The 21329-nt window shown below is 38.8% G+C and overlaps 1 protein-coding gene across 10 annotated transcripts in view; it reads right to left on the bottom strand.

Moving 5' to 3' along the window:
* Window positions 1-21329, bottom strand: part of TNNI3K (TNNI3 interacting kinase) — a 284328-nt gene that overhangs the window by 84755 nt on the left and 178244 nt on the right. For 8 of the 10 annotated variants that reach the window (XM_077905050.1, XM_077905048.1, XM_077905044.1 and 5 more), the window contains 3 exons: window positions 15614-15666; window positions 15235-15287; window positions 10672-10804 (listed from right to left, as the gene is read on the bottom strand). In XM_077905050.1, the coding sequence (XP_077761176.1) occupies window positions 10672-10804; window positions 15235-15287; window positions 15614-15666 (239 nt within the window). Of the gene's footprint in view, window positions 1-10562; window positions 10805-15234; window positions 15288-15613; window positions 15667-21329 lie in introns of all 10 variants that reach the window. The other 2 variants (XR_013384127.1, XM_077905049.1) reach the window with 1 other exon arrangement.

Below are 21329 nucleotides of genomic sequence, written 5' to 3'. Positions count from 1 at the left end.
AATAAGCAAATGGATTAACTAATGCTTAATGATCTTTGATCTTCAAACTCTATTCTTTCACCTTATGACCATTCGGATATTGTTGAGCTGGTGCAGCTATAAGCACATAAGCCAGTGTAGTGAACACATTTAAACTAATTATACATATCCTAATGGGCGGGGAGGGACTATTCATAAAATGAGTTAAACTCAGATGCAGGTGCCAAATGTCTCCTTTGAAACCCTTTTAGACTCTGATATCAAGTCTATAAAGTTACTTGTTTGCTTCTTGGCATGGTGTCTGGAAAATCAGTTTAAGATGAACGATATCTAATTCTTCATTATTCAAAGTAGATTCTGCAAGGCCTTGGCATCTCCTTCTCCCTTTTGCTTTGCGCACTCTTGGCAGTGATACTACTCATTAGCACCTCCGCCAGAAAGTGGGCAATGCAACATGAGGGGTCGTGGAATTGAGATTTGTCGCCTTTGAGATTGCTTTGTCAGTCTTGCCTAAGTAGCCATGCTACACTAACAGCTGGGAAATTTTCTGGTATTCCAGATTCAGGAAAGACACTGTTAGCCCATTAACCAATTTTTTACCTTGATTGCTACATAAAATATGTTAAATGATTTATGTACATGCTGGTTTCTACCTTTCCAAGTGAAACTTTGCTATTAAAAGAAAATAAGGCTAAATTTAAAAGGATCAATAACTATTTATTGAGCATCTACCGTTTCTCCAGCACTGTGATAATTACCAATGATTTAGTGAAACTTGTAATCTAGATTCTAGGGTAGGACTGTCTAATAGAACTTTTAACAATGATGGAAATGTCCTGTGGTGTTCAATATGGTAGCATACGGCTATTAAGTGCTTAAAAGGTGGCTATTAAGCACTAAAAAGGTGTGACTGAATAACTGAATTTTTACTTCAGTTTCAATTAATATAAATTTAAATTTAAATAGCCACATGTGTCTACTAGCTTCCACAGTGGACTGCACAATTCTAGAGCATAGCTTTTCCCCACTTCCATTATCTGGAATGAGACTTATTAAATACATTTTTGTGAGTCAGCCTCAAAGGTTTATATAACCATGGTGTTGATTTGTGGATTCAAGTTCTTTATTGTTTATTAATACTTTACCAAAAAAATATATATGACTAGAGCTTGTCAAAAGGCATTCAGGGTAATATGTGATAATCTTCATTCTTTTATTCATGTGACTGAATGTACTGAACATTCCATGTGAGTGATAACAAGCTAAGAAAAAAGAAGTACTGGGCTTCTCAAAATATTTGGCAAATGAATGAATAATTATTAAAGACATGATTTACTGGATTTTCATTGCTTTTTATGGTTCAGTCACAAATTCAGAAAAGTGATCCTTTTTTCCTGAAATGTTCTTTCGTACCCTCTTTTCCTACATTATGTCTACTGTCACTTAGGTCTTGGCTTAAAGAAGTGTCTCTGGGTGCCCTTCCCACGTACTCTCACAGCGCCTGGTACTACAATAGTATATATTATATTATACTTAATTGCTAATTTATTTCCTTGCCTCTGTAAATAGATCATAAGCTCCTTGAGGTCAGGAACTGTGTCTTTCTACCATTGTATCTCCTGTGTTTAGCACGATGACAGGTAATTAGTAGGTATCCAGCTGATGTGCTTCAAATGAATCAATAAATGAGGGAGTTTAAAATATGATTTCACTGGAAATAATACAGGTCCTGGTACAGAGAACTCAGTAAACATTTATTGTGCAAATGAATAAAGATGCTAGATCAATGCCAATTAATATCTTGCTCATTATTATGTCTTTAGGACAGAGCACAATGCCTAGTCACCAAGAAACACTATAGAATGAATATAATGTCTAGTGTAATATTCCATTGTGACACAATTAGATAAATTATTGAGATCTGGTGGCATATTTAGTTCATAATCTTATCTTTTGTTCAGAACATCTGGGGTGAGGGCTTCTGTAAACTAAAACAGTTTAACTATTAAGAAATGCCCTTAACACAAACATTATATGGTTTCATTCATTTGGGGAATATAAATAATAGTGAAAGAGAATAGAGGGGAAGGGAGAAGAAATGGGTAGGAAATATCAGAAAGAGAGACAGAACATGGAAGACTCCTAACTCTGGGAAACGAACTAGGGGTGGTGGAAGGGGAGGAGGGCGGGGGGTGGGGGTGAATGGGTGACGGGCACTGAGGGGGGCACTTGACGGGATGAGCACTGGGTGTTATTCTGTATGTTGGCAAATTGAACACCAATAAAAAATAAATTTATTATTTAAAAAAAAAGAAATGCCCTTAACAAGGAAATGTGGGGCCCAATTTCCAGTTTGGCTTTGCTTTTAACTCTATGAGAGATCCTAACTAAGCTAATTTGCCTCTGTGAGTATTAATTTTTGTACATGTAAGATGAAGAAGTGAGGACACAGTGTAATGGTGATAAGCATGGGCTTTGGGGTCAAGGAGCCATGCATTTAGGTCTTGACTATACCTCTTACTAGTGTGTGATATTGAATGAATATATATATATATATTCCAGAAAGACACAGTTCCTGACTATATCTATCTATCTATCTATCTATCTATCTATCTATCTATCTATCTATCTATATCTTATCCTAAAAGAACCAAAACCATAGGTTATTAGAATTAAAGGTGATAGTATACAGAGAGCATCTGGTACATTGTTGGTTCTCAAAAAGTGTTAGCTGTTGCTGTTGCTGTAATCATTATCATCTACAGAGCTGAGGGTTTCACTGATCCCTTTCAGCCTGAATCTAGAAAACTAGATATCAAAGACATTGTATATCTTCTCTTCTCTTTGGACCAGAAATCACAGTTCCTTTTGAGGTTTTTTCCTGGGAGTATGAATAACAAGTACAAGATTGCATTGAGTTACTGCAAATTACAAGGCTACAAACCATTTCATCTGTCACCAGCCCCAGCTCATAATGTAATATGGCCACTGTGGAGAGGATGACTATGCAGCTCTTCATGGTGAATTTAATTAGCTATATTGCTTATGGATAAATTGGTGCTAGATTCTGAATTCCTAAATTAAACTATCACTCTTATGTTTTATAAAAATAAATCTAGGCATTCATATAAAAAAGAGAGCAATAAAGTACAATATTTTATTTGTAAGCTTTGACTAAGATAAAACTGCTAGAATATATATATATATTTTCATTTTTGATTGTATGTATGTGTGTTCTAAAAAAACCACAATTGATTCTACCTCATTGTTTTTATGGGTTGGGCTGTGGTGAAACAAAGCAAGTGTGGACTACTCTCCCAGCAAGAGCGGAGACACATTCTTTGTTAAACTGACACTTTTCAATGATGTATCACCAGAGCATATAGCATCTGAGAGAGACCATGAGATTGCAATCTTGAGATTGCACTAAGAATGGCTTAATTTTTTAAACCACATCCCATTCTCATTACAGACTGTCAGAAGAATAGATTAATTTGCACCAGTGTCTATTCTCATTGCAATCTTTGTCAGTGTAATGAAGTATTGGAATGTTAATATCAGCTATGTTCATAGAAATACCACCATCCATTGGACCGATTCGATCTTTCCAGTGATCTGTGTCGCGATTGGCTGGCTCTACTCTTCTCAGTGATAAACTGATAAAGATTAGCACAGCAAACACAGGATTTCGGAAATTTAGCTCACTCCTATTTTCCCACTACATCATCAATGTGCTTATGGCTTTTGTGATTATTATATTTAGGGTGTTTAGGATCCTGCTCATAGGTGGAGAAGAACATAATCATCTAATATTTAAACAGAGGGAGCAAACACAAATGGCTACAAATACGAGATCCTGTGATACAACTGTGTCTCTAAATGTACTTAAATTCTTATTTTTTTTTTTTACAATTATATGTGAGACCAAAATTTGCAAGCCATATTTGGCTCCTGTATTATACTTTGCAACTCTGAGTTAAAACGTCAATATGAAGTCTCACCAAAATCTGGCTAGAATAAATTGGCAGATGTTCTTAATTTGCTGCCACATCCGAGACTTAGATACAGCTTGGCATGAAGGAATCCCAGGACAGAGTTGAGTCTCCTTGTGAACCAGCTGGCATCACACAGGAAAACAAAAGGAAAACAAGAAGCTTTCTTCTTTGGCCTCGAACTATAATCTGAAAGTGATCCACAAAATGTGGTATCTGGTTAGGAGGGAATGAGATTCAATGAACTACATATTGATGGATTAATTTATCCTAGATTTCTTCTTTAGTTTTTCATAATATATCAGAGGAGACAGACCCAGGAGAGATATAAAATCTGGGAAGCAGGTGTCGGTTTCTTTCTCTGAAATGTATCCAGTACAGCTCTTGTTTGCCAGGTCATACCAGCGCCTTTTGCATCTTGCCTGGTTCTTCTCTCTCTGCTTGGTTTCACACCTTGGCTCCTTCTCTCCCTAATCTTGTCACTTCTCTCACAAATCTGCTTTCTCCCTGGATTCATCATCCTCCTGCTGGCTGGGCCAGAAGCCTGGAAGTTATCCCTGACTCCTCCCTCCCTCTTGTGCTCCCACCTCAATTCATGGGCAAGTCCATTCAAATTTCCCAACCAGCCTCTCCTTTCTCTTCTAAAGCCACTACCCTAGTTAAGGTTTTTATTACATTCTTATCTAGACTACCTCATCTCCTTGCCCCTGGTTTCAAGCCTCTTCAATCCAGACTTTGCTTTGTAGCAAGAGGGAACATTTTAAAATAGTAATAGCATTGTATTATTGCCCTGCTTGTGACTTTCACTGTGGACACACAAGGCCCATCACCATGTAGCACAAGTTTCACTTTTACAGCATGTGTCTTGTGATGGATTCCCTTGTGTTCTCTGGTTCATCCCTATTGAATTATTTGTGCATCTCTCATGACTCTGTACCTTGCCCATCCTCCTTTCTGTTGCGACTCCTTCTCTACTTTCCCACTATTCACCTATTTAATTAGCTTTCACTTGGCAGTTCAGCTCTCATCTCTTCTCAGATTCCTTCTCTGATACCATCTTCCCATTTTTCACAGTCTGGGCAGGAGACTCCTCCAGGGAACATCCTTAGCCCTCTGCTTCTCTCTACTTGGCACTTAACCTCTGCTCTGTACTACGAGGGCCTGAGCAATTCCCTGTTCTTCTCTGTTTTCCTCTTAACTCAAATCCAGTTCCCAGTCAGAGGAGCACTCAATGATAGCTTAAAGATAATAATAATAGCTAAGATTTATTGAGTGCTACCAATCTCCAGTGACCATTCTAACGTTTTTGAGGTCTTATTGATATCCTCATTTGAAAAATAATATGGGGGATCTCTGGGTGGCTCAGCGGTTTGGTGCCTGCCTTTGGCCCAGGGCGCGATCCTGGAGTCCCGGGATCGAGTCCCACGTCGGGCTCCCGGCATGGAGCCTGTTTCTCCCTCCTCCTGTGTCTCTGCCTCTCTCTATATATCTACCATAAATAAATAAATAAATAAATCTTTAAAAAAATAAAAATAAAAATAAAATGAAGCATAGTTAGGTTAAGTAGCTTGCATACAGTTTTAAGGCTCATGTTCTTACACAGTATGCTGATTCTCTTCATTCCATATAGTGTTAGTGTGAGCAATGTTTTCTTAAAAATTGAAATAATTGCTGACATTTAAAAACCTTTTGACTTTTTTCTTTCTTTCTTTTTCTTTCTTTCTTTCTTTCTTTCTTTCTTTCTTTCTTTCTTTCTTTTTCTTTCTTTCTTTCTTTCTTTCTTTCTTTCTTTCTTTCTTTCTTTCTTTCGAGAGTGCCAGCATGGAGGCATGAGGGAAAGGGAGAAAAAGAGAATCTTAAGCAGGCTCTGTGTGCAGTGCAGAGCCCAACACAGGGCTCAATCTCACAACCCTGAGATCATGGTCTGAGCCAAAATCAGAAGTCAGAGGTTTAACCAACTGAGTCACCCAAGCACTCCAAACATTTAGATTTCTAAACAAATACACAGAAATTAGGGTATATGGTAACAGTGAGCAGTGATCCCTACATTCCTGCATGCCATTGCTTGGCTAGATTTGGGTAGCAGCTATCCCCTTGAATCAGAGCAGGTGATTTCCTGTCCATTACACTGTCCTGTGTCAAGCATTTGCCTATTTCCTCTGGTCCTTTGGGCATTTGATCTCAGGTGACTATAGGATGTTGGATGTGATGGCTTTTGGTCCTTTCTAAACCTGAGATTAAATTTAAACATGCCCTATGCAAAAGAGACTCTAACTCCAAGTTATTCTCAATGCAAACCCATCACTTGCATAGGAGTCAATGCCAACATTTGTGTTCCACTTTTGTATTTCTCCCAGGAGATAGGGAACTACTAAATCCAGAAGGATGAGCCATGTGTAATGTTGCTACTACCATAATTGATAATGCTGTCACACATTGTAGTCATGGATTTGTTCCTCTTTGTAAATGGCTAATATGTAGCTTATATTGAATCTGATGCTTCACATAATTTATTGCTGAACATATGCTAGATTGCCTAACCACTGCAATGATATAAACAGTCTCATTTCTTGATGCATGGTCACTGTCCAACTTTAAAAAATTCAACATCTATCATAAACAAACTCTCTTTCCAATAAAGTACTGTAAATTCTAATATCTGGGATATTGGAATCAAGTTATTCTTAGGCAAGACTTGTAACTGTTTTATTATATAATATTCTCTGTCTAAAAAGGGTAAATATTTCTGGGGGGGTCCATGACAGAAGGGATCTTTATCTCTTTGAAATATTCACTGTATAACTAGCAAAGGATAATGCGGTAGAGAAAATTCCAAAACTGTAGGAGTAAAATATGATAAATACTATAATAAATGATGACTTGGGGCATGGAGGAGACTGAACTAACTCAGTATTAGAGAATTAAGGAAGATGTTTTGGGAAGAAGTGATATTTAAGATAAGATCTTAAAATTAATTAGGGTTCATACGATGAAAAGTGAGCAAGAATGTCTCAAAGAGACCAATGTGTACAAAAACAGAGAAGTGAGAGGAAACACGTCACGTTGGGGAAGAGAAATAGTGTCTTGTGGCTGAAACATAAATGAGAGACTGCAAGTGGTGTGAGGCTTTGTAAATTGTTTCAATAAATTTTGTTTTTATCTTAAAAGCAAAGGGAAAACCTTGGAAATTTTAAATAAGGAAGGCCAGATGACCTAACTTGAGTTTTTAGAAAGCTAAGCTTAGCTATGGTATGACAACTGGTTAAAAGAATATGACAAGAAAACCTAGAGATGAGGACACTATTTAAGATACTGTGCAGAGTTCTACATGTAAAATAAGGAAGTTGCAGTGGGAGAGGGAGATAAGGGGAAAGATTCAGGAGATATTTAGAAAGTAGAACCGAAAATACAGAGATGAGTGAGGAAAACATGAGAGGAAGGACAGGAGGAATGAAGAAAAGGAGGAATAAGAAGAGTTACAGATGACTGGACTTTTTATATGGGCTTTCTGCAGAATGAGTGCCACGTAAGTATAGAATCCTAGGAAGTCCTGACCTTGTGTTACACTTTGCCCTCATCTCTCATCTTACAGTTGCGGACAGTTTTCAGTTTATGAAGGTCAGTTGAAAATATCATTTCATGTGATCCTCACAGTAACCTTTGTGGAGTCATCATCAACTGTATTTCCAGGGAAAAAGTTTGTAAAGGGGCCAGAAAAAATAGGACACATGGAAGGAAGTAAAAGATGGCTACAGTGGCTGGAGGACAGGACAGAAAATGATCTGGGCAAGGTCAGAGATACAGAATCATGTAGAGTTGTTCAGGGCATATTAATAATTTTGAGATTTAATTCTAAGAACACAGGAAGCTTTTGGATGATTTTAAGCAATAGTGACATAATTGGTTTTATGTTAAGATACTATTCCAGTAGATCTATAAGGAGTGGAGAGGAAGTGGAGCAGAATGAAGGTAAATAAGTCAAATGACTATCTCAGTAGTTACAGTGATAAAGATGGCAGCTTTGACTAGCATGATGATGGGTGAAATTTTGAAAAGGGATAGATTTGAGATACATAGCTCATCGCTTTTGCTTTTGTTCATTGTTGTTCACCACAGTCTTTGCTTGTGCAAGAAGGCAAGAGAAAGATATAAAAAGACATACAGATTAAAAAGAAAGTTTTCTTTATTTACAGACTACAAAATAATCTATGTGGAAAAACCCAAGGAATGTAGACAAAAGCTTCTCGAGTGGATAAGTAAATTTAGCAAATTTGTAGAATAGTAGGTTGATATTCAAATATTAATTATATTTCCCTTTTAGCAAAGAACCCTTTGAAATAAAAAAATAACATTTATAATAGTATCAAAACACAAAATGCATAGAGATAAATCTAAAAAAATATTCGAGGTTTGTATGTTAAAAGCTACAAATATACTCATGACAGAAACTAAAAAAGACCTAACTGAAGGGAGAGTTATACCATGTGGACTGATCAGAAGATTCAGTATGCTTAAATTGTTCCTCCCAAATTGATCTATAAATTCAATGGGATCTACCCATCTCCTTAAAATTCCAGTGGGCTTTTTTTTTTGATAGAGATAACAAATTCTAAAATTTATATCAAAAGGCAAAACTCCTGGGCAGCCCCTATGGTCCAGCGATTTGGCGCCACCTTCAGCCTGGGCTATGATACTGGAGACCCGGAATCGAGTCCCACATCGGGCTTCCTGCGTGGAGCCTGCTTCTCCCTCTGCCTGTGTCTCTGCCTCTCTTCTCTGTGTCTGTCATGAATAAATAAAATAAAATCTAAAAAAAAAAAAAAAAAAGACAAAAGTCCTAGAAGAGCCAAAGTAATTCTTTTAAAGAAGAACATAGTTGGAGGAGTCATACAACCTGATTTCAAGACTTAAATATAACCTTTCAATATAATATGGTATTGGTGTAAGTGTAGACATATATTGATGGAACAGAGTCCGAAAATAAACACATATATACAGTCAATTGATTTTTGATAAAAGTACCGAAAATAATTTAATGGAGAAAGGAAAGTTTGTTTTTTTTTTTAACAAATCATGCTGGAAAATTAAACATCCATATTAAAAAACAAATCAACAAAAGAAAAACAAAAGCTCATACCTGTGCTATTGAAAAAAAGAACATGGATAGTTTTTCTAAATGTAAAACCTAAACCTCTAAGAATTCTATTAAAAACATAGGAGGAAATCTTTGTTGCCTTAGTGATGCAATCATATTTTAGAAAGGATACAAAAAAAAGTGATTTAAAAGGTTGATAAAGTAGACATCATTGAAAATAGAAACTTCTTTGAAGACATCACTAAGAATCATGAAAAGGCAAGCCACAGACTAGAGAAAAATACTTCCCAAACGCATAGCAGATGAAAGACTTCTACCTAGAATCTAAGAACTCTTACAAAGTAAATAATAAGGCAATCTGAACAAACACTTCACCAAAGAAAGAGGTATGAACACACATAGACATGTGAAAAGATTATCAACATCACTAGTTATTAGAGAAATATTAAATGATACTACAGTGATCTGCCATTTCAGACCTACCTAAATGGCTAATATTTTATTTTAAGCAGATAACAAAAAAGTCCTGGCAAGGATGTGTAGCAACTGACATTCTAATACACTGCTGGTGGGAATTCATAATGATATAAATACTGTAGAAAAACTCTTATCATAAGATCTAGTAATCATCTCTTACATATTTATTCAAGACTAATGAAACCATCCACACAAATACCTGAATGGTTTTAGCGATCATATTCACAGCAGCTCTGAAGTCAGAATAATCATCAAATGGTCAATGCACAAACAATTAAATTGTGATATATCCACACAATGGAATATTATTCGGAACAAAAAAGAATGAATTACTGAAAATCAACAACATGATTCCATTTACAGGATATTCTCAAAAAGGCAAACCTATACAGACATAAATCAGATGAGTGATAGCTGGGGGCAAATTTCCAGTCTAAGTAAGTAAATAGAGCAACAAGACATAAAAGCAACTCAAATAAAATGAAGAGACAGATGCAGATAAAATTTACCTTAAATCTCAAGTATGTGTATATTTTTCATATGATTAGATTTCCTACCTCTCTTGTCTACATGTGCACGGAGCAGATAATCTATATTCTCACCAAAAATTAGGCTTACTCACTAAGTCCCACTTTTAGAAGGTATCCATTTATGGGATGCAAAATTATTAGGAAAAGCAATTCTCTTTTCCATAATGTGAGACAAACAGAAAGCAGTTCTGATAAGTTATTGTTATGTGTTGCTACTTTCAGCTCACCCCTATATACACACTGAAAAGCGTCTAGAATCTAATCTCAAAAAATAAGTATTACAATGTCCACATTATTTGCACCACCTGCCATGTGATCATAGTCATTTGCTTGTTTTATTAACCACAGATAAATCAAAGCCTTACACTTTAATAAAATATAGCCATGCTTGTGTGTGCCTGGGTCTAGGAATCACACAGTTAGGACAATAAGTTTCCTGGATTTGGCACCTGCTTTAAAACAAATCGAAGTTGTTTACTTTATCCTCACCTTGCCAACCCACCAAGAGTGATGATTTTGAGGAAGACAAAAATGTTTCTTGAAGTCATGAAAATGCATAGAATCCTGGAAAATGGAAACACTTCGCAGGATGTCTTACCTGGCTTGAGATGAGCGAATGGAATCTCACCGGTGAGAAGTTCCCACAGACACAGGGCGTAGCTGAAGACGTCAGCTTTGATGGTGTAGCGTGTGCACTGCGTGAACACCTCGGGAGCCATCCAGCGGAGGTTCTGTGGGTTCGGAAACATCCAAGAGTCATCTACCAAGTGTTTACTTAGTCCACTGTGGAACGGTCTTCCTCTTAGTAAGCATTTAAGTGTTGCCCCATTGTTCTCAAAAGATATAAATGTAAAATAACATAGATTGTCCTGCACTGGTCAACACACTGGTGTGTTCATACATAAATAGCACGTTTACTATTGTTGATCCTTTTTACAAAAGGGTTTTTAAAAAAAATCACTGGAGGATCGTGATGTTCATAATTTTTCCAAAAAAACTGGGATAGTATTAATCGTCAAGTAACCCCGCGTCTTATAAAATGATGATCACAGCAGCAGCACTTTCTGTTTACTTCTGAGCATCTCTTCCCTAGAAGCCATACAAGCTTCCGAGAAGCCAACCACGATTCGTCCAAGAGCTCTGTGCCTCCCTGGGGGGGTGAATCACACACTGTGGGAGGCACCTTCCCTCCTTTAGATCTTCAGGTTGTAATTTCAGAAAGTCACTAAATTAAACCCATCGATAGCGCCCTCATGACTGAGGAGAGAAAGGATCTTGGGGGAGTGCTCAGAATGTTCCTCTGAAGCAGATCTCTTACTGGCAGAATGATGTGTGCCATTCTCCTTTGTTCGCCCAGTTGTGTTATTTCTGAAGGCCATGTGTGCGATATTCCAGGAAGAGAGGCTATAAAATGTTATAATTTTCTTCCTACAAAGTTTTATATTCATGTTTTGATGGCATTATTTACATTCTTTTCACTGGCAGTTATGCTTTTTTTTTTTTTTTTTTTTTGGTTTTAAATATAAGCTTCCATTCTGGGATGCAAATGCATAATTTTGGTTTATTTGTGGTTTAGGGGAAAGAGCACCAAGTTTTGAGTCACAAGATGAAATTTCCAGTTCTAGCTCTACTACTGCCTGCTTGGGCAGCTCTGGAAAAATCTCATGTGCTTCCTGGACCTCAGATTCCTCAAGGGCAAAACAGAGGAGGCAAGCCCTTCCAGCTCTAACATCCCGTGGCTCTATATACCTTCTTTTTTTTTAATTTATTTTTTATTGGTGTTCAATTTACTAACATACAGAATAACCCCCAGTGCCCGTCACCCATTCACTCCCACCCCCCGCCATCCTCCCCTTCTACCACCCCTAGTTCATTTCCCAGAGTTAGCAGTCTTTACGTTCTGTCTCCCTTTCTGATATTTCCCACACATTTCTTCTCCCTTCCCTTATATTCTCTATATACCTTCTTAGTGAACTTCGCCAAACACCTCCTTTCTTTGTGCTTCCACTGAAGGAAACCGATATTCTTTTATTGCTGCCCCCAAAGTTCTATGGAGAGCTGGCTGCTGATAATTATTTTGAGGTGTCTACCTTATTTTGAAATCATGCATAATTACAGCATTCCAAGAATATCTATATTCCCACTATGGGGCTTATATGCAATTCTTCCTCAAGCGCTTTCACATCCCAAGTAGCCTCCACTTACGTAGCAGATTGTGCATTGTGTCGCAACATCGTGTACATGGGAGTGGGCATGCAATATGCCCATTTTCCCACGGGGGGTAATAGAGTAATTAGCCAACTTACACAAGGCCACATAACTAGTAAGAAACCAAATAGCCTTCAAAATAAATCTAGAGTAGGGCTGTGCTCAAAGGCTACACTGCTAGGAAAGAAAAAAAATAAATGCTTGCTGTTGGTGACATTCGATTCAATTTTCTTTCAACCAAAGTTTATTTAGCCAGTCTGGATGTATTTTAGAGTCACCTGAGGGAACTTTTAAAAGATGCAGGTACCCAAGATCAACCGCAGGCCAATGAAATCAGAATTTCTGGGGGTTGGAAGTAAATGGTGTGATTTTTCAAAGGTTTCTGACGTGGTTCCAATGTGCAGCCAGGGTTGAGAACCATTGACTTGCCACTCTCTGTGTCCCAGGTACTGTGTGTCCTGTCAGAAAGAGGACCCTCTTCCTACCTCCCTTGTACTTCATATCTTACCATTCTCCTCTTGCTCACTGCCCTCCAGTCATTCTGTCCTTGACACACAGAGAACTTCCTGCTTCAGGGCCTTTGCACTTACTGCTCCCTCCATCTATATTGCACCCCCCTCCCCGCTGCCTCACATGGATGACTGTTGGTCAGATCTCTCATCAAATGTTATCTTTCCCTCTTGCTCTGTCTAAATGGCACCTCTGCCACTCTACATTCATATGCTGTGCTTTGTTTTTTCTTTATAGCACTTATCGCTACTAATATATATTTTGCTAAATTGTTCAGTGTCTAACTCCTTCTAGTAGAACGTTAGCTTTGTAGGACCATGAAAATTAATTTGTTCACTGCAATATTCCCAGTGCCTAGAAGAATGTCTGGCATCTAGTAGGTAGTCCATAAATATTTGTTGGATGAATGAGTGAAATCTAACTGGGGGGAGCATGCATCACAATACAACATGTCCATGATGTGGTTCTTGCCTTCCTCTCTAGCTTATCTTTTACTCTCTTCCTCACACAGTGCATACCAACAATGCCAACCTATTTGAAGTTCCCCTGGGAAGTCTGCTATTTCTTTGTCCCCTGTGTCTTTGCTCATACTGTTGTTCATTCTATCTGCCACTCCCTTCCGTTTTCTCTACACCTAATTTACTTCCATTCATCCTACCTGAGTTCCCAGGACTCTTTGTCACACCTTATTTACCACCGAACTTCCACACTGCTTTAAATCTATATGCTTATTACCATGTTTTCCCCATTAGAAAATGAGCTCCTTGAGATCAAGGACTAAGCTTTTCTTCAAATGTTGCATTTCTGGCCCTTTAAACAATGCCTGATACAAGGTAGGTCTTCAGTAAAAGTTTGTAGAGTGAATGAATAAGAGTTTAAATTAGCAGTGCAAAATACACAAAAGCACAAACAGAAAAGTAAATGGGGAGGAGGCAGCATGTTAGGGAAAGGAAGGCACTTATGGATAAAATTTCCTGGGCCTCGCAAGATGAGTAGACTCCTTCTAGCTGGGGAATGGAGAGCTATCCAGGGAGAGAAACGCATACTAGCAGAGTCACAGGGATATGAAGGTGAATGGCATGTCTGGGGAATGGCTAGGAGGCTTGTGTGCTGGGGTAGAGGGGGCTTGAGAGAACTAGCTGTGAGAGAAGAGATTACAGAGTGGCCCTAAACCAGACTGGGGAGGACAGGAGGCTGTCAGGTACTGAATTTTGATTTTGGCCTATGGGTAGTAGGTGTCTTTTTCTTTTTCTTTCTTTCTTTCTTTCTTTCTTTCTTTCTTTCTTTCTTTCTTTCTTTCTTCTTTCTTTCTTTCTTTCTTTCTTTCTTTCTTTCTTTCTTTCTTTCTTTTTCCTTTTCTTTCTTTTCTTTCTTTCTTCTTTCTTTCTTAATATTTATTTATTTGAGAGAGAGAGAGAGAGAGTGTGTGTGTGTGAGCACATGGAGGGGAGGGTAGAGGAAGAAAGAGAAAAGGAATTCAAGCAGACTCCCCACTGAGCAGAGCCTGATGAAGAGCTTGATCCCGACCCCAAGATCATGACCTGAGCGGAAATCAAGAGTTGGATGCTTAACCAACTGAGCCACTCAGGCGCCCCTGGTAGTGGGTATCTGTGATGGCTTATAGAAGGAGATTAATTGTCAGAACCCAACACTTGGCTGATGCTGCCAAGAATGAATTGGAAGGGAGTATTGGGCATAGAATCCTACTTCTAATCCAGAAAAGAGATGATGAAGACCTGAACTGAAGTGGACGATAAGAGGTTGGGTTGAAATTAAAACAAGCATAGAAACATAGATAGAAAAAGTGAACAGAGTTAGTGGAAGCAAGGAAGGAAGGAATGGAAAATTACCTCAAAGTTGGGTAATTAAATAACACAAGCAGTCTAGAAAAAGAAGTTACTTTCTGGAGGTATGTGGGGAGCAAAGGAAAGAGCAGGTAATGAATTTAATTGCAGAAATTTTGAGTACAATTATGCTTGCTTCAGATGTTATAACTTATATTTTACTTAAACATTAATGCTTGGTTATAGGACATATTGCCTTATGATGCTAAAGTAGAAAAAAGTTGTTAATAGATGCTTTTAATAGAATTTACAAATTCTACAGTTACTGAGTGAATGTGAACTTCACTACTTAATCAGAAGATCTAAAAAGGAAAGCCAATTAGCCATGCCTGCCATGTACTTTTTCAGTTAAATTTGAAACAAATTCTGTATTATTTTATCCATCTCATTTTCCAAATATATATCTAATCTATTTTTCTGGTAGAGCCTTGAAAGAGTTCTTTTGAGGGTTTACTGAAAATAAAAACATAAAACATTATCCTGCCCCTGGGACAATGAGAATGGTTCCAGCTAACGCTGCTCTCATCTCACTTCGTCTCATGCTGAGTTTACACATTTTAATTGTTTCATAATTATAGGAAACATAAGCAGCAACAAACCCCAGGTTGTTTTGTCATGTTGTCTTCATCCAGAGACTGTAGAAATCTTGATTCTGAGGGAGAGAAAAAAACGAATTCATGTCAAAGGAAATGTCTTTAAAAACAGTCAAAATCACAGCTAAAATTTTGAAACCCCAAGAAACCTCCACCTTATTTAAGTGCTCACTTCCTTTCTTTTATCTGGGGATATCAAAGAGGAAAAACTGAAAATAAACAATATACTTTTAAGATTCAGGATCACTGAAATTTGAATGACTTAGAAAAGTATAACTGTCAGTGTGAAATCCATTTTCAGATTCATCATAACAATATTTGGTGCCAACTAGGAATGAAGAAAGAGGACTGATGTCATTTGGGGTATTATTCATAGAAATCTCACCTCCAAAATCTGCCACCACAGCATGCCCATCCTCACAGAGAAGAATATTGTGACTATAACAAAACAAAACAAAACAAAAAACAGCTTTGAGTAAACTTTATGATTTCTAAATCTGGCACCTTAAGGTAGAGGATGGTATTTGTTCACCCAGAGACTAAAGAAGCACAAAAGATGACCAGAAATCTTAGGTTAGTGACTCTGATTTTCTTAATTTTGCTAATTCAAAAGGTGTATTTACAAAATCATTTTTTTTTTAATCTAACTTTGAAAGTATACAAAGTATCCAACTTTGGATAAATCCTCTAAACTTATCAAAAAGTCCCATTAGCTGAAGATTAGTTTTTCAAATCTTTGAGGTTCAGTTTCTAATACAATTGTAATAGATGAGGCCAAAGGCATCTGTGAACATAATGAGAGTCAGAGTAAGGGAACCAGCTTGCTGGAACCCTCGGCATACAGTTCCAGTCAGGGCCTGACATGAACACGGTAAAAGGAAAGAAATTCCACATTCCTTTGTGGGAAATTGTCTTGGCTAATATCTTCTAGCTACAGTTCCAGGAAGAAGGAGTGTTTTTAAGCATGATACCAGCTAAGCCACTTTTAAGGTCTTAGGGAGGAAAAGGTATAAAGATCACCAGAGTCTTTTCAACCCAGAATTCAAGCTAGATTAAGAACATCCTTCCTTTTCAAAAAGTAAATCAAGGCTGGGAAAGCCCAAAAGAGGTCATTCCTCCCACATATTGGTGAAATGAGTTGTGGGATATCTTATGGACAAGCATATCATGATGGAAGATTGTCTCTGGGTGCTTCTTGCTGAATGCCTTTTTTTTATGCTCATGTCGCATTTGGCTTGTAAATGAGTCATTTCAGTATTAGGAGATCCTCCACTGGATTTCTTTTAGTGTCTATAGACTACACTATATTTATTTTATTTGCTCTATCCTTAATTGTTTTTGCTTTGTGATCCATATGAGGAAAGCACTATTATTATCTAGACCTGAATAAGATATTGAATCCTTTACATAAATGCTTTTTTGGTGCCGATTGGAGCTTTATGAGAAAGTTACTTTTGAACTTCCATAGTATCATTACTGGGTTTTATTTCTGTGATATAGGCTTAATCCTCTTTTCAACTACCAAAAATCTAGAATATATTTAAAGTCACTTTGCTTGGAAAAACCCAGTGTAGAAGTACTCATGGATGTCAAAAAAACAAAAACCAAAAACCAAACAAAAACAAAAACCAAACCCAATATGCTCTCTCTTTGACTACAAGTTTATCAGTTGCTATGTGTGATGTGATGACTGTCATGATAAAGAACTTAATGGCATTAGGAGCTCTCTGGAAGTTCAAGTACAACAAGAAAAATGCATCTAATGTTGTACCACTAGATGCTCTGAAGGATCTATGAAAGTTTCAATACCACAATCCCTTCGTCTATCAAAGGATAATGGGTGTTACATTTTAGAGATATCATTAAAACACATACTGAGCATGGATTCCCCAATCATAACACATTTATATGTATAGCATCCTCCCTATTATTTTATTTTAATTCCAATTAGTTCCCTAGAACAATGGTTATTTAAAACAACAGTATAATTTCAACATGCAAAACACATTTGTAAATGGAGCTGCTACTCTAGTTAAATATAGGGAAAGGCTCTCAGAACCACTAGTTGAACTTTCACTTTTTCCATAATAGTAGTCATCAGGGCAATAGCTTAAAACCATAGATTTTGAGAAGCCCCAGGTAAGTTACATCTGCATGGCGTATTTATTTATTTGTTTGCCTCAATTTCTTCCAAAGTCAATATTTTATGTTATTGAGAATGATTATACCAGCTAGCTGGAGTTGGGGTGGAAGGTTTAGCAAAATTTTACTCTTATCAAAGAAATTTAAGGGAATTTGGTTACTGGCCCACCCAGTGCATCATGGTATGAGAAGCAGGGTATCTCAGGGCACATGGGTTATGCTCATTGCTGTACCTCTGGTGTTTTTAGTGCACACAATTACATGGGAACATTAATAAACATTTGTTGAACAAATAAATGAATAGAAACTGAAAACAGTCATGAGTACTTTTTGAATATTACTCATCGGGATGCCTGGGTGACTCAGTGGTTGAGCATCTGCCTTTGGCTCAGGTCATGATCCTGGAGTCCTGGGGTTGAATCCCACATCAGGCTCCACATGGGAAGCCTGCTTCTGCCTCTGCCTATGTCTCTGCCTCTCTCTCTCTCTGTGTCTCTCATGAATTAAAAAAAAAAAAAGAATATCACTCATCAATCTACTGATAAATATTTAGATTTCGTAGAATTCTACAATTGAAAGGGACATTAGAACTTAGTTTAACCCTCTTAGTTCCTAGACGAGGAGTCTAAAGCTCAAAGAACCTAAGTGTATCAATGAGGAGATTATACGGGTAACCAGTAACAGTGAAAAAATAGATCCAGTTCATGTAGGCCACCCTCTCAGATCTAAAACAGGGACTGGCAAACAGTAGGAGAGAAATGCATTTTATGAGTCATTCTTGTGTTGTTAGGGACCTTTCCCCCAAGCATGACATTTACTTTCCTCACATTATCAGGACACTCTTGAGGGATGCAAAGTGAGGCAAGTTATGAATTTCATCTTCAAGGAACTTAAAATCAGCTGATAAAAATAAAGATGAATGTGGATTATGTAAGAATGCAAAGAAAATAGTGTAGGTTTTAAAAAAGGAAATTATTTTTGAAGTGGGCCTTGAGGGAAAGTCTGTAAGTCTATAAATATAAATTGGCTGAATGCTGGTCATGTACCAAGAAATTTTCTATATACTGGCATATAGTGGTGGTGAACAAGACAGCAATGAGTTGATGAGCTCATGTTGTGGTGCAGAGGAAATGGGGCAGAAGATGAGAGGAGGAAAGAAGTCTAAGTTGGGGGATGATCTTAGTAAAGGCCAAGAGTTGGGGATGCCTATAGTTTGTAGCAAGAATTATAGGAAGAATTTACTCACTAAATTGGAGAGTTCACACTGCAGAATAATGGAAGGACATTGAGTGGAGGTGGTGTTGGGTTATTACAGGGAATGAAAGCTGGGAAGGGAAGGGAATTCTAGGTCTGATACCAGGAGACAGTACATTTTTATGCCTCGGGTGCAATGCTCTGAAAGCAGAGAGATTAGTATTCAAGAATAATTATAGGCCCTGAGTACAGAAGTACAAATGTAAAAAGAGTGGGAAACAAACAAGATAGCATGAATCCATCAAAACATCTGGAAAAAAAAAAGTGCGTAGGTGCTGGGATAGCTTAGATATGGAGGACTAAGGGGAACAGAAAACTGAGGATCATCTTTCACTATCCTTCAAGTTTTCTAGTTTGGAGTTCTTAAGCACGAAGCAATGATATATCCAATTAGAAAGGATCATCTTTTTAAAAATCCTATGCTTTTTCATGGAAAGGGTAGTGGCTGACTCGGGAGGCTGAGAAACTCGACTGAAGTCAATGCTGTGCTTGGCAAGACTGGACTCACCAGACAACTATTGTTTTTTATCAAATGGAAACAAACACGAGCTCTTGGGTTCTTAGCAAATAATAGCAAATTAAACAAAACAAAGGATGAAGTGACAGTTTAGGAACCCAGGGCTCTCTCAGTTCATGGCAGCACATGGGACCAAAGGTCAAAAGGACGCTATGAAAATGACACTGCGGGACTTCAGGCAGTGCTGGAATAAAATGGCATTTTCTAGTCACGTGAAGATAGTCTTTTGGGTTTGTCCATTCCTTCTCTAGTCACTCAGTAGCAATGGGAACTTTTAGAACTACCTCTAAGACTCAGACATTCAATTTTTAGTTAGTGCGGAGCCATAGTTCCTACCTAGGCAGGGGTGACGCTGGGAGCATCGGTGCTAATCAGTGACAGCACTACAGCTTTGTGGTGGCCCTTGTGGCGGGTCTGAGAGTCATCAGCATTGGAGCTGCGGGTACCCAGGGAAGAGGACGAGCTTAGAGCTGAAGCCAGCTAAGGCAATAGACGTGGTACAGTTATTATTAGTGAAAGCTTCAAGAGTTTATTGCTGAGATTGGTCCTGAATGGCATGTTTTGAGGGGAGCAAACAATAGTGAAAAATTGTGGGGCGGTAACAGAGAAGGTAGCAGTAAAGAAAAAAAGAAGTAAATATTGCATGAGAGCCTCCTGGTGTTTTCGTGATCTTTCCATTACTCATGGAGCCATCCCGTGGCTGGCATTAGCGTATCTAGTCGATGGATGGGTAAGCGAGGATCAGAGGGGTTGCATGAGATGACCAGTCTTCCAGCTAGTGGGGGGGGGGGGGGAAGCAGCATTTGATTCTCAGGTTCCAGAGTTCGCCCTTTTTAGGAGAGGCTGACTCCCACGTCACCCAAGTAGGCCCCGAGGAGCCAGGACTCTTCCAGTTGGATGTCTAGACAGAAATTCCAGAAAAGTCTGCTGGAGTGAATGAAGGAAGACCCACCGGTTAGTGCTAAAAATTCCCGCACTCAATGTATGACTATAAGTAATGAGAATGGAGTCGACAAGCTACGTGGAAATCAGCCTAACACGCCTCTGACCCACCAGCACGTAGCAGGCAAAGAAGAACCATCTTCCCTTCTAGAGTGTGGCTAACATGGCACATGGAGGGGATGAAGCACAGTCCCTGAGAACAGGAAACCTGCCATCGGACCTGGGAATCAAGCGAGGCAGACAAAGAACATCGTCAGGATCAGAAGAGTGCAAGAAAACAAAGTGATGGGAATTCTAAGACTTCTTCTTCCCCAAGAGACCACCTGGGAGGTTCATTTTGATCTGTTTGCTTTTATATAAAATTCTGGGGGAGGCAGTTTTCTGTGACACATGATGCTTTACAGAGCATAACATCTGGTACAAACAGCCCTGTGAGTCGGACCCTTTTGATCTGGATTTGATGGATGGACAAGCCTGTCGGCAATGGATGGAACCAGCACGTTGGCCCAAGTCCTACCCATGGGGGGGAAATGGACTGAGAAATAAGGGGCAGGAGATGGGAAGACCTGGGTTACACTGGAAGGAGGGAGGACGGTGGTGAACGGATGTTGTAATAAGCACACATGTACACGTAAGCAGTGCACACACACACTTGCCCCCTAAACTCTCTGGAAACACCTTGAAGGGTCACGTGCTGCCGAGGAACGCTCTCCAGATCGCAGCGGGTTTGGTAAAACCCTACAGGTAAGTGTGAGAGACAAAGGCCAACGAGTCCTGCATTCCTACCGTAGTTTTTGGCCTTTCTGGATTTAACATTTTGGTTTCACCTAGATGAGCGTGACTCTAAGAGTCCACACCGTTTGTGAACTAGTGATTTCCTTGTGTCAAGTGAGGCTCAAGCTCGCAAGTATGTTGCTTAGCTGGTGAGTGTGCCAAGTCGACCTCCCAGCATCGGCAGCTCAGAGGGCTTCAGTGCTGTCTTTAGGCTTCATTGCCGTCTTTGGGGCTATCGCTACATATTAAATAAAGTAAAAAAAAATTAAAAAGGGGGTGTCATTGGGCTCCAGGGAGTGGAGGCGAGGGCGCCGGGCCTTACAGGGGACCCGGCAAGTTGGAGGGGCAGTCGGCGACCTGGGCACCCGCACAGGTCGCCCTCGCTGCTGTGAGGGCCTCGTTCTGCGGAAGAAACCACGGTTCCCGCTTTCAGGGAGCTCACAATCTGCCTGGGAGTGAAGCGCGGACTGAG

Source organism: Canis aureus, chromosome 8, assembly GCF_053574225.1.
Source record: "Canis aureus isolate CA01 chromosome 8, VMU_Caureus_v.1.0, whole genome shotgun sequence".
NCBI classification, from domain to species: domain Eukaryota; kingdom Metazoa; phylum Chordata; class Mammalia; order Carnivora; family Canidae; genus Canis; species Canis aureus.
This window is presented reverse-complemented; position numbering and strand designations above follow the sequence as displayed.